Consider the following 15,786-nt stretch of genomic DNA (forward strand, 5'->3'; position numbering starts at 1 on the left):
GGAAAGAGGAAAATGTTCTAAACTTGACTATGATGGTGGTTGCACAACTCTGTAAACACCATAAAACATTCAACTGTACACTGTACAAATGAATGGTATCACATGTGGATTATAATAAAGCTGTTCAAAAAGATCAGACTACACAAGTTTTTAAACTATTATAATTTACATATGCACTTATCTACATATATACCGTAACATACATATATTCTTACATGTAAGATATCCCATAAAACATGAAAAACATCACAGAGCCAAATTTATGCAATAACACTACTGATAGTTTAAGAGACCAATTTAAAACAAATGTTGCATTAAGAAAAAAAAAAAAGTAGGGGGCACCTGGTTGGTTCAGTTGGTGGAGCATGTGACTCTTGATCTTGGGGTTGTGAGTTCAAGACCCAAGTTGGACATAAAGCTTACTTCAAAAAAATAAAACAACAGAATACATATTCAATGTGTATATATGTTTTCTCTCACTAAAAAATGAGAATAGAAAATGCAAAAGTTGGAATGCTAAGCGTCTGACTCTTGATTTCAGCTCAGGTCGTGATCTCAGGGTCGTGAGATCAAGGACAATGTTGGGCTCCATGCTGGCTGTGAAGCCTGCTTAAGATTCTCTCTCTCCTGGGGTGCCTCAGTCGGTTAAAGCAACTGTTTTAGGCTCAGGTCGAGCCCCGCATCAGGCTCCCTGCTCAGCGGAGAGCCTGCCTCTCCCGATCCCTCTGCTGCTCCCCCTGCTTGTGCATGTGCGCTCTCTCTCTCTCTCAAATAAATAAATAAAATCTTTAAAAAAAAAAGATTCTCTCTCCCTCTCCCCCTCCCCCACAGCTCATATCCATGTGCATGCGCTCTCTCTAAAAAAGAAAAAGAAAATGCAAAAGTTTTATAAAAATAATTTATCCATGAATACTTTAATTTCCCTTTTAAAAAGCTATATTTAAGAAAAGAAGTGAGTCACTGAATATATTTAAAACACCTATTCTCTAAAATTTCCAAAAGCTGTTTGGCTGAACTATCCCACTTCCAAGATAAATGCAAGTAAGTGGAATAGACACATTATGAACTCAGAGAATTATAAACAATATAATTATAATATGCAAGATTATAGAGAAAAGAAGATGGCAGAAGAGTAGGAGGACCCTAGGCTCATCTAGTCCCAGGAACACCGCTAGATAACTATCAAATCATTCTAAATACCACAGAAATCAACGTGAAGACTGACAGAACAAACTCCACAACTAAAGGGAGACAAGACTCCACACCAAGGGAGGTAGGAAATGTGGAGATGTGGTTTAGGGGAGATCACAGGTGCTGCAGAGAGGAAGGAGCCATGGTCGCAGAGAAATGCGAGAGAGAGAAGAGCACACAGGGGAACACACAAGAACATTTCCCCCAAAGACACAGCCTGGGAAAATGAGAGGGGCTGATTTTCATGAGTTCTTGCAACCAGCAGGGCTTGAAAACTGGAGTTTTAAAGGTCAATGGGCTTGGCTGGAATAGAGCCCTAAGGGTGCTGCCCTACTCCTAGAGAGAAGGCAGGCAAACAACCCAGGGGCAGAGAGCATGGACAGAGTGATCTGAGGAGCGCCTCAGTCACAGTGGGGGGAGGTTAGTGGAGCATGTCCCTGAGAAGTGGTACTCAAGGAGATGCCTCTCTGGAAAAAAGGACCCAGCTGGCACCATTTCCCTCCCCCGCCTCTCAGCATATACACAGAGCCATCTGCAGAAAGGGGCTCACCCCCAACACTGGCTACCTGACCTCCTTATAGCAAATCCCACACCCTGCACTCTGGCACAACTGCCCTTCTCAGTCAAGCTTGCCTCAGTCCTAGCACGGCGAGACCCTCGCCCAGCAAACCAGTGCAGGCTCCTGCCCACAACACCCTAAAGCCTGAAGCTTTAAAAGTCAGCAGACTTGCTGGGATAGAGTCCAGAGGGCACTGCACTGCTCCTGAACAGAAGGCAGGCCAACAACCTGGAGGTGGACAGTGTGAAGACAGCAATCTGGAAAAAACCCTAGGACAGTGACACAGTGGGAAAGACTACTTGCTCTTCTCAGAGTGCTTCCCTGATTGCAGTAGGCACAGAAACGCCTCTGCAGGAACAAAGGAGCTGGATGGTGCCATTTTCCTCCCCCCACCCCTCTGCACAAACACAGAGCCACCTTAGGGAAGCAGCCTGGACACTAGCTGCCTAACCTGCTTCACCAAGTCCCACACCCTGGCTCTGGTGGTACTGCCCTTGGTCAACCTTGCCTCAGTCACAGCTGGGCAGACCACTTCCCCAAAAGAACAGCAGAAACTCCTGCCCACACCACGTCTCCCAACCAGAGAGTTCTGCAGGGCTTCAGTTCTAGTGGAAGTAGCTATCAGGCCTCACTTAACAAGCAAACCAGAGCACACCTAGTTAAAACTCACCACATTCTGACCAAGGACCAAATGCTGCTACTTCAGGCAAAGAGAGTCTCTGCAGATAAATGGCCTAAAGGATAGAGCAGCCAAAACACAACAGCAAAGTGCACACAGCACACACCAGAGACACTCCCTGAAGCACCAGGCCCTGGACACTGTAAGACCTCTTCCTCATAAAGCCATTACTCTTAGGAGCAGGAAATATAACAGGCTTTTCTAACACATAAAAGAAGGCAGAGACTTAGATAAAATGCCAAGACAAAGACACTCATCACAAATGAAAGTACAAGATAAGGTCCCAGACAGAGATCTAAGGGAAATGGATATAAGTAATGTGTCTCATGGAGAATTTAAAGTAACAAACATAAGGATACTTGCTGGACTTGAGAAAAGAATAGAAGACTTAATGCAGAGATAAAAGAGTTAAAAAACAGTCAGAATGAAAAATGCAATAATTGAGATTGGAAACAGGATTGATGCAATGAACTCAAGACTGAAAGAAGCAGAAGAATGAGTAAGTGATACAGAAAACAAAATAAGGGAAAATAATGAAGCTAAACCAAAGAGAGAAAGAATAATTATGGAACATGAGAATAGATTTACAGAACTCAGTGACTCCATCAAATATAGTAACATTTGTATTATATGAGTCCCAAAAAGAAGGAGAGAGAGAAAAGGGGACAGAAATTTATTAGAGGAAATCATAGCTGAAAAATTCCCTAATCTAGGGGAGGAAACAGACATCCAGATCCAGAAGGCACAGGTAACTCCCAACAAAATCAACAAAAGCAGGGCAACACCAAGACGTATTGTAATTAAATATGCAAAATATAGTGGTAAAGAAAAAAATCTTAAAAGCAGCAACACAAAAGAAGTCCTTAACTTACAAGGGAAGACCCATAAAGCTAGCTGCAGATTTCTCAACAGAAACTTGGCAAGCCAGAAAGGAGTGGCATGATACATTCAAAGTACTGAATGGAAAAAAGCTGCAACCAAAAACACTCTACCCAGCAAGGCTATCATTCAGAATACAAGGAGAGATGAAGAGTTTCCCACACAAACAAAAACTAAAGAAATTTGTGACCACTAAACCAGCCCTGCAAAAAGTATTAAAGGGAACTCTTTCAGTGGAAAGGAAAAACCAAAAGTGACAAAGACAAGAAAGAGAACAGAGAAAATCTCCAAAAACAATGACAAAACAAGTAGCAAAATGGTACTAGACACATATCTATCAATAATTACTTTCAATGTAAATGAAATAAATACTTAGGGTGTCAGGGGGGCAACGTGGGTGGTTCAGTCAGCTAAGTATCCAATTCTTGATTTCAGCTCAGGTCATGATCTCAGGATTTTGAGATCGAGCCCTGTGCTGAGCTCCATGCTGGGCGTTGAGCCTGTCTGGGAGTCTCTCTCCCTCTCCCTCTGCCCCTCCCTGCTTGTGCTCTCTCTCTAAAAATAATAATAACAATAATAATAATAAATAAAAAACCAAAAAGACATAGGGTGTCAGAATGGATTAAAAAACAAGAACCATCTAGGGAAGGAAGAAAAAGAAAAAGAGAGAGGGAAGCAAATGCTAAGAGACTCTTAATGATAGAGAACAAACTGTGGGTTGACGGAGGGAGTTGGGTGGGGGAAGGGCTAAATGGGTGATGGGTATTAAGGAGGGCACTTGTTATGATGAGCATTGGGTATTACATGCAAATGATGAATCACTAAATTCTACTCCTAAAACCAATATTACAATATCTGTTAACTAGAATTTATGTAAAAATTTGGAAAGAAAAAAAGATTAAAAATCAAGACCCATCTATATGCTGTCTACAAGAGACTCATTTTATACCTAAAGACAACTACAGACTGAAAGTAAGAGGATGGAGAAACATTTATCGTGCAAATAGACATCAAAAGATGCCAGAGTAGTAATGCTTATATCAGACAAACTAGACTAAGCCAAAGACTGTAACAAGAGATGAAGAAGGGCATTATATAATAATAAAGGGGACAATCCAACAAGATCTAACAATTGTAAATATTTATGTACTCAACATGGGAGCATCCAAATATATAAAACATTTAATAACAAATATAAAGAAACTAATTGATAATAATACAATACTAGTAGGGGACTTTAATACCCTTCTTACATCAATGGAGAGATCATCTATGACACAGTGGACCAAATGGACTTAACAGATACATTCATCATTCCACCAACATTCCATCCTAAAGCAGAATACACGTTCTTTTCAAGTGCACATGGGACTTTCTCCAGAATACATCACGTACAAGGTCACAAATCAGGCCTCAACAAGTACAAAAAGTTTGAGATCATACCATGCATACTTTCTGACCACAACGCTATAAAACTTAAAGTCAACCACAAGAAAAAATGTGGAAAGACCACAAATACACAGAGGTTAAAGAACATGCTACCAAACAATGAATGGGCCAACCAGAAAACCAAAGAAACAAAAAAATATATGGAAACAAATGAAAATGAAAACACAGTAGTCCAAGACCTTTGAAAATGAAAACACAGTGGTCCAAAACCTTTGGAATGCGGCAAAAGCAGTACTAAGAGTAAAGTATATAGCAATACAGGCCTACTTTAACAAGCAAGAAAAATGCAAATAAACAACCTGAACTTACACCTTAAAGGAGCTAGACAAAGAACAACAAATGAAGCCAAAAGCCAGCAAAAGAAAGGAAATAATACAGATTAGAGCAGAAATAAATTATATAGAAACTAAAAAACAACAGATCAATGAAACCATGAGCTGGTTCTTTAAAAAAATTAATGAAATTGATAAACCCCTAACCAGACTTATCAAATAGAAAAGAGAAAGGACCCAAATAAATAAATTCACAAATAAGAGAGGAGAAATAACAATCAACATCATGAAATACAAACAATTATAAGAGAATATTATGAAAAACTATGTGCCAACAAATTAGAAGACCATAAACTACCAAAACTGAAACAGGAAGAAATACAAAACTGGAACAGACTGATAACCAGCAAAGATACTGAATTAGTAATAAAAAATCACCCAAGAAACAGAAGTCTGAGGCCAGGCGGATTCACAGGTGAATTTAACCAAATATTTAAAGAAGAGTTAATACCTATTCTTCTCAAACTGTTCCAAAAAATAGAAATGGAAGGAAATTCATTTTATGAGGCCAACATTACCGATATCAAAACCAGATAAAGACTTGACTAAAAAAGAGAACTATAGGCCCCAATATTCCTGATGAACATGGATGCAAAAATTGTCAATAAAATACTAGCAAACCAAATCCAACAGTACATTAAAAGAATCATTCATCACAACTGAGCAGGATTAACTCTTGGACTGCAAGGGTGGTTCAATATTCACAAATCAGTCAACAGGATACACATTAATAAAAGAAAGGATAAGAACCATATGATCCTGGGGCACCTAGGTGGCTCAGTCAGTCAACCACCAGATTCTTGATTTCGGCTCAGGTCATGATCTCAGGGTTGTAAGATCAAGCCCCCTGTCGGGCTCCATGCTCAGCGGGGAGTCTACTTGAGATTCTCTCTCTCCCACTCCCTCTGCCACTCCTCCCCCTCATCTCTCTCTCAAATAAATAAACAAATCTCTTTAAAAAAACAAAACAAAAAAAGAACCATATGATCCTATCAACTGCATTTTTCACAGAGCTAGAACAAGGAAGCCTAAAATTCATATGGAACCACAAAAGACCCTGAATAGCCAAACCAACCTTGAAAAAGAAAAGCAAAGTTGGAGGCATTACAATTTTGGACTTCAAGTTACATTACAAAGCTGTAGTAATCAAAACAGTATGTTACTGACACAAAAATAGACACACAGATAAATGGAACAGAAAAGAAAACCCAGAAATGAACCTACAACTATATGGTCAATTAATCTTCCACAAAGCAGGAAAGATTATCCAATGGAATAAAGACAGTCTCTTCAACAAATGATGTTGGGAAAACTGGACAGCAGCATGCAAAAAAATGAAACTGGACCACTTTCTTACACTATACACAAAAATAAATTCAAAATGGTTCAAAGACCTAAACGTGAGATAAGAAACCATTAAAGTCCTAGAGGAGAACACAGGCAGTAACCTCTTCGACATCAGCCATAGCAACTTTTTTCTAGATATGTCTCCTAAGGCAAGGAAAACAAAAGCAAAAATAAACCATTGGTACTACATCAAAATAAAAAGCTTCTGCACAGCGAAGGAACTATCAAAATTAAAAGGCAACCTTTGGAATGGAAGGAGATATCTGCAAATGACATATCTGATACAAGGTTAGTATCCAAAATATATAAGGAACTTATAAAACTCCATGCCCAAAAAACAACCCAATTAAAAAATGGGCAGAAGACATGAAGAGACATTTTCCCAAAGAAGACATACAGATGGCCAACAGACACATGAAAAGATGCTCAATATCATGCATCTTCAGGGAAATACAAATAAAAACTACAATGAGATATCACCTCACACCTTCAGAATGGCTACAATATAAGAAAGAACAAGTGTTGGCATGTATGTGGAGAAAGGGGAACCCTCTTGCACCGTTGACGGGAATGCAAACTGGTGAAGTCACTCTGGAAAACAATATGGAGGTTCCTCAAAAAGTTAAAAATAGAGCTACCTTACAACCCAGCAATTGCACTACTAGGTATTTACCCAAAGAATACAAAAATACTAATTCGAAAGGATACATACGCCCTGATGTTTATAGCAGAATTATCTACAATAGCTCAATTATGAAAAGATCCCAAATGTCCATCCACTGATGAATGGATAAAGAAGATGTGGTATACATACACATACACTCACACACATTCACACACACACACACACACACACACACACACACACACACACACAATGGAATAGTACTCAGCCATCAAAAAGAATGAAATCTTGCCATTTGCAACACCTCAGATGGAGGTACAGAGTCTCATGCTAAGCAAAATAAGTCTGAGAACACAAATACCGTATGATTCCACACATTTGGAGAATTTAAGAATCCAAACAAATGATCATAGGGGGAAAAAAGCGAGAGGCAAACAGAGAAATGAACTCTTAATTATAGAGAACAAACTGATAGTTACCAGAGGGGAGGGGGCCAGCATGATGGGTAAAACAGGTGATGGGGATAAAGGAGGGCACTTGTGATGAGCACCAGGTGATGTATGGAATTGCTGAATCACTAAAATGTTTACCTGAAACTAACATTATACTGTATGTTAACTAACTGGAATTTAAACTAAAAGAAAAACAAAGTTAACATAAAAAAATTATAATATGCACTTCAGAAAAGTTAATCTCATTAAGACTGCTTCTTGTATTAGAGGCAAATTATAGGCTTGATGTCAAGAGAGTAAAATTATTCTGGAAAGTTTCAAATCTAAAATGCATAGCAAGGAAAAATTATAAAGGAAAAACAATACAAGCAATAAACTTTCCAAAGAAAGCTGTGTATTGTGTGCAAAATATTCAAATATTACAAATGTCCTTTTAAAACACTCTTTTCTTTCTACAGGTATTATCCACATAGGGCCTAACAAGCAAATAAGATATTATGAGAAACTAAGTAAAAATAAAAAAATAATCTCAGAAAAAGAACAGGCTGAAATAACTTCAAAAAAAATGTTAGCTAGTAACAAGCAGACAAATGTAATATGAAGAGGTAAAAAAGCTTCCATAATTAACATATATACATTATACAATGCACTCCTATAACATTTCAAAACATTACAGACATTATTATCAATGTCTTATTTAAACTATATTAAAGTGATTAACAACTGATAAGAATGTGGAAACTAAAAAAAAATTTTTTTTTAAAAAGTGCTGAAACTGATATAATTTGGAAACTCACAAATCAGGAGAACTTGCCAGAAAGCTTCAAAGAGTTATTCTCATTCTATACACCAGGTGCAAAAGAAACACCCTTTAGGGAAATGCAAGGCTGAAAAAAGATATTCGGTAAGATAGAAAGTGAAAGTGTCACACATAAATATCTACTGGAGAATGCAGAGATAAATTCTAAAGACAACATGTTCAAAAGAATTGGGTTCTTACTCCATTGTTGCCCCAAGGTGTAAATGGGCAGCGTTCTTAATTTCTTTGAACCTGTATTTCCTCACCTCTACAACAGGAAAAGGTAACACAAATAACCGCTGTAAGGAGTAGTTAAGCTGTGCAAAGTAGTTTCTACCTAACAATGAACCTGCCAGGATTGTTTACACGGCTGTACTTTCTGGAAGCCAAGGAAAACACTCCAAGTAATTTCCTCATTAAAATTTACTTACTGCAGCACTCTTTCCTGGAAAGTTGAAAAAGGCATCAGGACCATACTTCTGCGGCATATGCTTTAACACAGACAGCAACTTCCCAGCATGTGGAGGCTATGAAAATAATCAACAACTCATTAAACACATTATTCACCATAAAACAAAAATACTTATTTTAATATACTCATACTTTAATATACCCAAGAATAACCAAATAATGCTTTTAGCTAAAAGCATATAGAAAGCGTATTATATTCACTATTTTAAAGAAATATAAAATGGACCTGACACCTGAAACTTCTCCATACTGCAGCAAAAATGTTTTAAAATTACAAACTATACCAGCCCACCACCCATCCCTCTTTAAAACACTTTTTAATTTCACAAATAATGCTTACTATATTACACTGTTTAAGACTGTTTTCAAGAAACAATAAAAATATTTTAACCTTATAACCATCCTAGAGGTGGTACTTTATTATCCCATTTTATGGAAGAGGACTCTGAGACAGAAGAACATGTCCAAGGTCACAGAGGTAGCAAATGGCAAAGCTGGGATCAAAACTGTCTGACTTGAGAGTCCATACTTTTAACCACTATGCTTTTACCTTTCTATTATGCTTCTCTCCAACAGCTTCCATTGCCTTTAAAATAAAACCAAAAGCCTTAACACAGCCCACAAGATACTCGATCTACCTCACTAGCCTCAGTCTGCAGTTCCATCTTCCCTTCTCTCTGCACTTCATCCACAGATCCTCTCTGCCTTCTTCCCACAACAGGGCCTGAGCACAAACTATTCCTTGGACTTAAAATGTTCTCACTAGGCCTACTTCCCTTCCCTCTTAACTAAGTTAAGTAAATCTTACCCATCTTTTAGAGCTCATCTTAATGGTCACTTCCTCATAGCAGTCTTCCCTGACCTCTGAGACTGGATCCAATCTCCCTGTCATATTTCATTCTACAATATTACCTTTACTAGATAGCATATAAAAAAGTTGTAACATTACATTTATTTAATGCCTCTTTGTCCCACAAATCTCCTCTAATACATGAAACAACAGCTAAAATGAAAATTATTTACAAGGAAAAGCAAAGAACAATCATATATACATTACCATTTTAGTCAGTTTATAAGCAAACAGGATAAAGTGTAGTACATTCTTCTTCATTAAAAGTGCTAAACAGGGTCAAACTACAAGTGAAATCACTGGCTTGCCTTCATCCTATTTGGTATCTGCTCTATCTACTAAATGTCTAAAAGAGTCCAGCATTCTTTTAGCTAAATGTTAAGTGGAGAGCTTTATTCTTAAGTGACCAAGAAATTTTCAATTAGCCACACTGCTCAATTACAAAAGTGTAATAACAAGTACCACAATCGTATTGATTTTTAAAAATAAATTCCAAAATGAAATAACAAAAAATAACTCTGCAGTCAAAAATAAAAATACAATATTATGGCATTTCCATTTAGAGAACCATTCCATGAATGTCTGAGTTTTTTTCGGTTTTGGGGGTTTTTTTGTTTGTTTGTTTTAGGTAATCTCTACACCCCATGTGGGGTTCAAACTCACAACCTTGAGATCAAGAGTTGCATGCTCCACCAACTGAGCCAGTCGGGTGCCCCAAGGCCTTGCTCGTTTAATTAACAGCTCATCATTTTCTCCCTTTATGCCCTAAACCTATTCTCACTCTACTCCCAATCACATAAGCAACTGTATAAAAACATATTTGATATTTTTATGTGTTCCTTCAAAAATGTTTTTGTGTGACTGTACTTATAATTTAAATGATGTTGGGTTAGATATATGAATCTGTTTCTTTCTTCTTCTTCTTGCATCTACTCATATTAACTTTTGCATCGATTCTAACTGCTATATAATGATCTATTCGATGCATCCAATACATTTTACCTATCTACTCTCCTAATGGTAAGTCCCCATGGTGACAACTCACTGCCACCAAAAATAATGCTTCATTGAACATCCTCATGTGTTCTTCCTTATAAAACTGAGAATTTCATGGAACATGTACTCAGGAGCAAATTACCAAGTCACTGGATATGGGTATAATTTATGTGACTAAGTAGTGGTAGATTACTCGAGGTTGGCTAAATGAGTGCTCACTCCAACCACTAGTATACAGGTTCAAAATAACCCTATCCCTATTTTCCTTAAGTGATAAATCACTAAATTCTACTCCTGAAACCAGTATTATACTATATCTTAACTAACTAGAATTTAAATAAAGATTTGAAAATAAAATAAAAACTGGAAACATGGGATTTGAAATAGAAAAAATCAAAATATGTATGTAACTACAAGATGTGTAATCTAACACTATGTAACATAACCCTCAGAAGTTAGATGCAATCACTTGGCCATGATAATTATAATTATGCTTCAATATTCTAATGTGCCCACCACAGCAAGTGACAGGGGAAAGACATCAATCCCATCAATTCTGTCATTTAAGCATAGCCATGTTCCTTTTTGATTTAAAGAATTCTGCTGTAAGCTAATTAAAAAGTAGGCTATAGTCTTTTTTTTTTTTTTAAGATTTTATTTTATTTATTCGACAGAGATAGAGACAGCCAGCGAGAGAGGGAACACAAGCAGGGGAAGTGGGAGAGGAAGAAGCAGGCTCCTAGCAGAGGAGCCTGATGTGGGGCTCGATCCCATAATGCTGGGATCACGCCCTGAGCCGAAGGCAGACGCTTAACCACTGTGCCACCCAGGCGCCCCTATAGTCTATCTTGTGCTACCATTACTACCATTAGTGTGAAAACAGTTCTCAAAATAGTGAATCAAATAATTTTGTTTCAACTACTGATGCAAAGACTTAACTTGCTGAAACAAAGCAAAGCTGCCAATCAGCTAATAAATGTTAGCCCCCACCAAAAAAAATAATTAAATAAAATAACCCTACCACAATTATATTTGCTATTATCCAACTTTATAATCCTTAACACTAATAGACATAAGATGACATATCAATATTTTTTTAATTTGAACATCTCTAATTATTAATGATTTTGTGTTTATTTGGTTGTGGGATTTCTATCTCTATAAATACACATCTATTCATAACCTCTGCTATTTTCTCAGAGTTTTCTATATTCACCGACAAAAATGTATTAATTATACATTCACAATAAATACACTGAATATAAATCAAAACTAAAATGAAACCAGTATATAGACCGACCTTGACTTCTGACAGTTCAACTTACAATTTTACTTCGCAATGGTGAAAAAGCTCTATGCATTCAGTAGAAATAGTACTTTGAAGTTTGATCTTTTCCCAGGCTCATGATTAGCAATATGCAGTATAATACTCTTACGACACTGGGCAGTGGCAGCAAGCCACAGATCCCAAGCAGCCACAAAATCACAAGGGTAAAAAACTGATACACTTACAAACCATTCTGTACGAATACAACCATTCTGTTTTGCATTTTCAATACAGTATTCAATAAACTACACGAGATATTCAACACTATATTATAAAACAGGCTTTGTGTTACATGACTTTGCCCAACCATAGGCTAATATAAGTGTTCTGAGCACATTTAAGATAGGTTAGGCTAAGCTATGTTGTTTGGTAGGGTAGGTGTATTAAATGCATTTTTGACTTTTGACATTTTCAACTTACAATGGGTTTATCAGGATGGAACCCCACTGTAAGCTGAAGAAGATCTGTATTTCCTCTTCTCGACACGATACAGTAATAGGACCTAGACTTATCAAAGCACCATAAACAACCAGAATACTGGATAAAATGTATGAAACAAAACCTATTTTTAGACATGGAAGAAGAGATAGCTCAAGACTGTGATACATGAGAAAAAGGAAACAAAATGAGCCATGAGATCACCAGACTTTCTACCAGCATGCAATTTCTATCACTGCACAGGAAGAGGGAAACAAAATAGAATTTGAAGGTCTCATTGACTTGATGAGGCACAAACTGGAATATGGGTAGTCTGAGGTAGATAAAAGCTTCAAGGCAGAATACTACAGAGAAAAGAGCTATGCAGACAAGATGTTTCAGAAATCTGCACTGACTCCTGGGCTTAATATCAAACTATTCAAGCCTATTATAAAACTGAACAAAGTGAGGTCAAGATATTAACAACTGTAAGTCAAAGAATTCCCACAGCTACTATAGAGCCAGAAATTGTTTCCCTACTAGGCACTGTGAAGAGGCCACGGTCTTAACACTACCTCTTATCCCATATCTGAGACTTGGGGTCATAGAATCAGGCCTGAGTAAAGAGGCTAAACTAGCCCTAGAATAACAGCCAATCTGGATCCGACCAAAAGAAAACTTTTAAACTAGCCTGGAAGGGTAAAGTTGATCCACAAATAATTTATCTGCCTGAAAAACAGTCTAACAATCTGAAAAAGGATATGACAAAATCCTGCACTCAATGAGAAAAAATTCACTATATCTAACATCACTCGATCTAAAATCACTAGCATTAGAAGAAGGAAAATATGATCTATAAGCAGAAGCAAAATCAGTAAGTAAAAGACTGATCTGGAAAATGACAAAGATAATAGACTTAGTAGATAATAACATGAAATCAACTATTATACTATAAATATGCTCAACAGTCCCAAGGATTTAAAGGAAAACATGAACATAATGAGGAAAAATAAGATACTAAAAAGAATTAAAGAGAATTCTTAGAAATAAAAAAATGTGAAATCTGAAAATTTTTAATGGATAGAATCAACACACTGCAGAAGAAAAGAACAGTTTCCTTAAAAATACAGTAATAAAAGCAATCTAAAATGAAGCACAAAAAGAAAAGGCTTTAAAAATAAGTGAAAAGATCTTAGTGACCTACTAGACACTATCAAGAGAGCTGACATGCATGTAATTAGAGTCCCAAAAAAGGAGGGAGGGATGAGAAAATGATATTTGAAGAAATAATGACTAAAATGTTTCCAAATTTGCTGAAAATTATATTATAAAGGCACAGATACCAGAACTGTAATAAGAATAAACACAAGGTAAACCACACCAAGAAACATAACCAAATTGGTAAAAATTAAGGATGAAATTTTTTTTTTTTTAAGTAACCTCCACACCAAACATGGGGCATGAACTCAAGACCCTGAGATCAAGAGTCACATGTCCTACCCACTGAGCCAGCCAGGCACCCCTAATGATGAAATCTTAAAGCAGCCAGAGAACTAAAGCTTGATAGAAAGTTCAAGTCTAACCACTTTAACACAACAGAGTATACAATTGCAACACACCAATTTAAATATATTTCAACAGAGCTAAATTAAGGATCAGGTGTGGCTGAGCGGTGCTTTGGGCAATGACCTCTAAAGGGCACTAAAATAAGCCTAGAAATGCAACAAAAATGGAGAAAATATTTATTAATATTCCTCTAAGAGGTAAGTAACAAAGTGGTAGGAAGAAACAGTTTGCTAAGGCAACTGGAGTTCAAAATAACTTGACCACTATTGCCATTCATTGAAAAGGACCACTGACTCTGTGGAGGGTGGATCCAATTAACTGCACAGCTTGTGTTCGCTGAGTGGGTTATTCAAGTTTAAGGGCTACAGCTGAACTACTCAGGTCAATAGAGAATCTACGTGCTGCTACCTAACACTCTTCCTTCTCTGTCCTTACCCTTTTCCTCTAATAAATGTTAAATATACATTTGAAGACCAACAACTTGAAGAAGGGTCAAGTTTTAGGCTGCCCGGAACACCCAGTTCTCTTGGTCTGTACCTGTGTCGGGTCATGGCAAAAGTAGCTGTACAGACCTACACGCTACTTTAATTGATCTCTTCCCTTCAATTTGACATTTACCCCAGTATAATAATAACAGTTGCATAAAAGCCACTAATGTGTTTGAGGAGAGGGATACTTTCAAATATCAAAGGGTATTCAGTTTTTTTACCCATTGTCCTTTATCTCCTTGAAGTTTACTGAAGAACAGCTTTAGTTCTCGAACAGTCAAATTATAGCTAGCCAGCACTCCCAACATGTCAACTAAAAGATCTGGAAACAAAAGAAAACAATAAAACAATCAATTTATATTTCTTCAACGATTAAAATATAATGTGCTTATTTAAGAGTTTGAACACTAAAGTCACACACACAAGTTAGATGCTCAAATATTTCTGAAATAAATATTACTAAATAAGAGAAATACAGTATTTAAGACTCAAACTTTATTTCTTCACACCCCCTGTACTACAGAAAAAAATCATACCTGCTATCATATTGTCAACTTTTTCAATTTTCCCAAGCACTTTCTCAACAAGGCCTACTTCGGTGCAGACTTGAAGATTTCGTATGCTTTTCTTCAGAATTGCTGTAAACATGCTCCAGACTTCTGCTTGGCAAGTAATGTCACATTTTTCTAGTAGGTCCACCATGCAGGTGATACTCTCACCTTCTTGGATAATGAAATTCATTTCCAAATCAAACTGCCCTCCTACCAGCTTCCAAAAAGGGGGGAAAAAAATAAAAACATTAGTGCTTTTCCGATATAACTAGAGCACACTCCTAAGCTTTAGGTTGGCAGCATATACATTCTTCTCTACCCTCTACAACAAAGGGTCCATAAACACACACACACATACACACACCTCTAAAAAATAAAGATTCTAAAGAAACCTTCAAGTTAAGATAACACAAAGTCAAGCAAGACTTACAATATAAAAATTTTTCAACAGAAACAAATACAGGATGTCTTTGGTAAATCACTACCTACTGCCCTGATACCAACAAAGATCTAACTTTAAGCTCTGTAACTGCTCTAATTCAGTATTTATGAATTATGAACTCTATGAACTATCCACAGCATCCTAGAAGTGTTTTGTGCTTATACAAAATACCAGCTCACAACAGAAATGAAAAGCTAAAAATGCTCAGAGTGGACACAGAACTTAGAGCTTCTATTTGCCAAATTCCTAGTTTATTTTACCTACCGATTTTAATCCCCTTCCTTCCCTGTCAATAACTAGGATAACTTAAATAAAATCATATACCCAAAGAAGTAATAAAGAAAATTTATTTCATTAATACAATCA

At 36.9% G+C, this 15,786-nt stretch overlaps 1 protein-coding gene across 4 annotated transcripts in view; it reads right to left on the bottom strand.

Annotated features, from left to right (window-relative positions):
* The window catches only part of LRBA (LPS responsive beige-like anchor protein), a 791,030-nt gene that overhangs the window by 629,801 nt on the left and 145,443 nt on the right, over window positions 1–15,786 (bottom strand). For all 4 annotated transcript variants that reach the window (XM_087866503.1, XM_045798851.2, XM_045798849.2 and 1 more), the window contains 3 exons: window positions 14,964–15,195; window positions 14,649–14,749; window positions 8,744–8,839 (listed from right to left, as the gene is read on the bottom strand). In XM_087866503.1, the coding sequence (XP_087722629.1) occupies window positions 8,744–8,839; window positions 14,649–14,749; window positions 14,964–15,168 (402 nt within the window). In that variant the 5' untranslated portion in view covers window positions 15,169–15,195. The remainder of the gene's footprint in view (window positions 1–8,743; window positions 8,840–14,648; window positions 14,750–14,963; window positions 15,196–15,786) is intronic.

Source organism: Ursus americanus, chromosome 13, assembly GCF_024610735.1.
Source record: "Ursus americanus isolate L20-20 chromosome 13, mUrsAme1.1.p, whole genome shotgun sequence".
In the NCBI taxonomy this organism is placed as follows: domain Eukaryota; kingdom Metazoa; phylum Chordata; class Mammalia; order Carnivora; family Ursidae; genus Ursus; species Ursus americanus.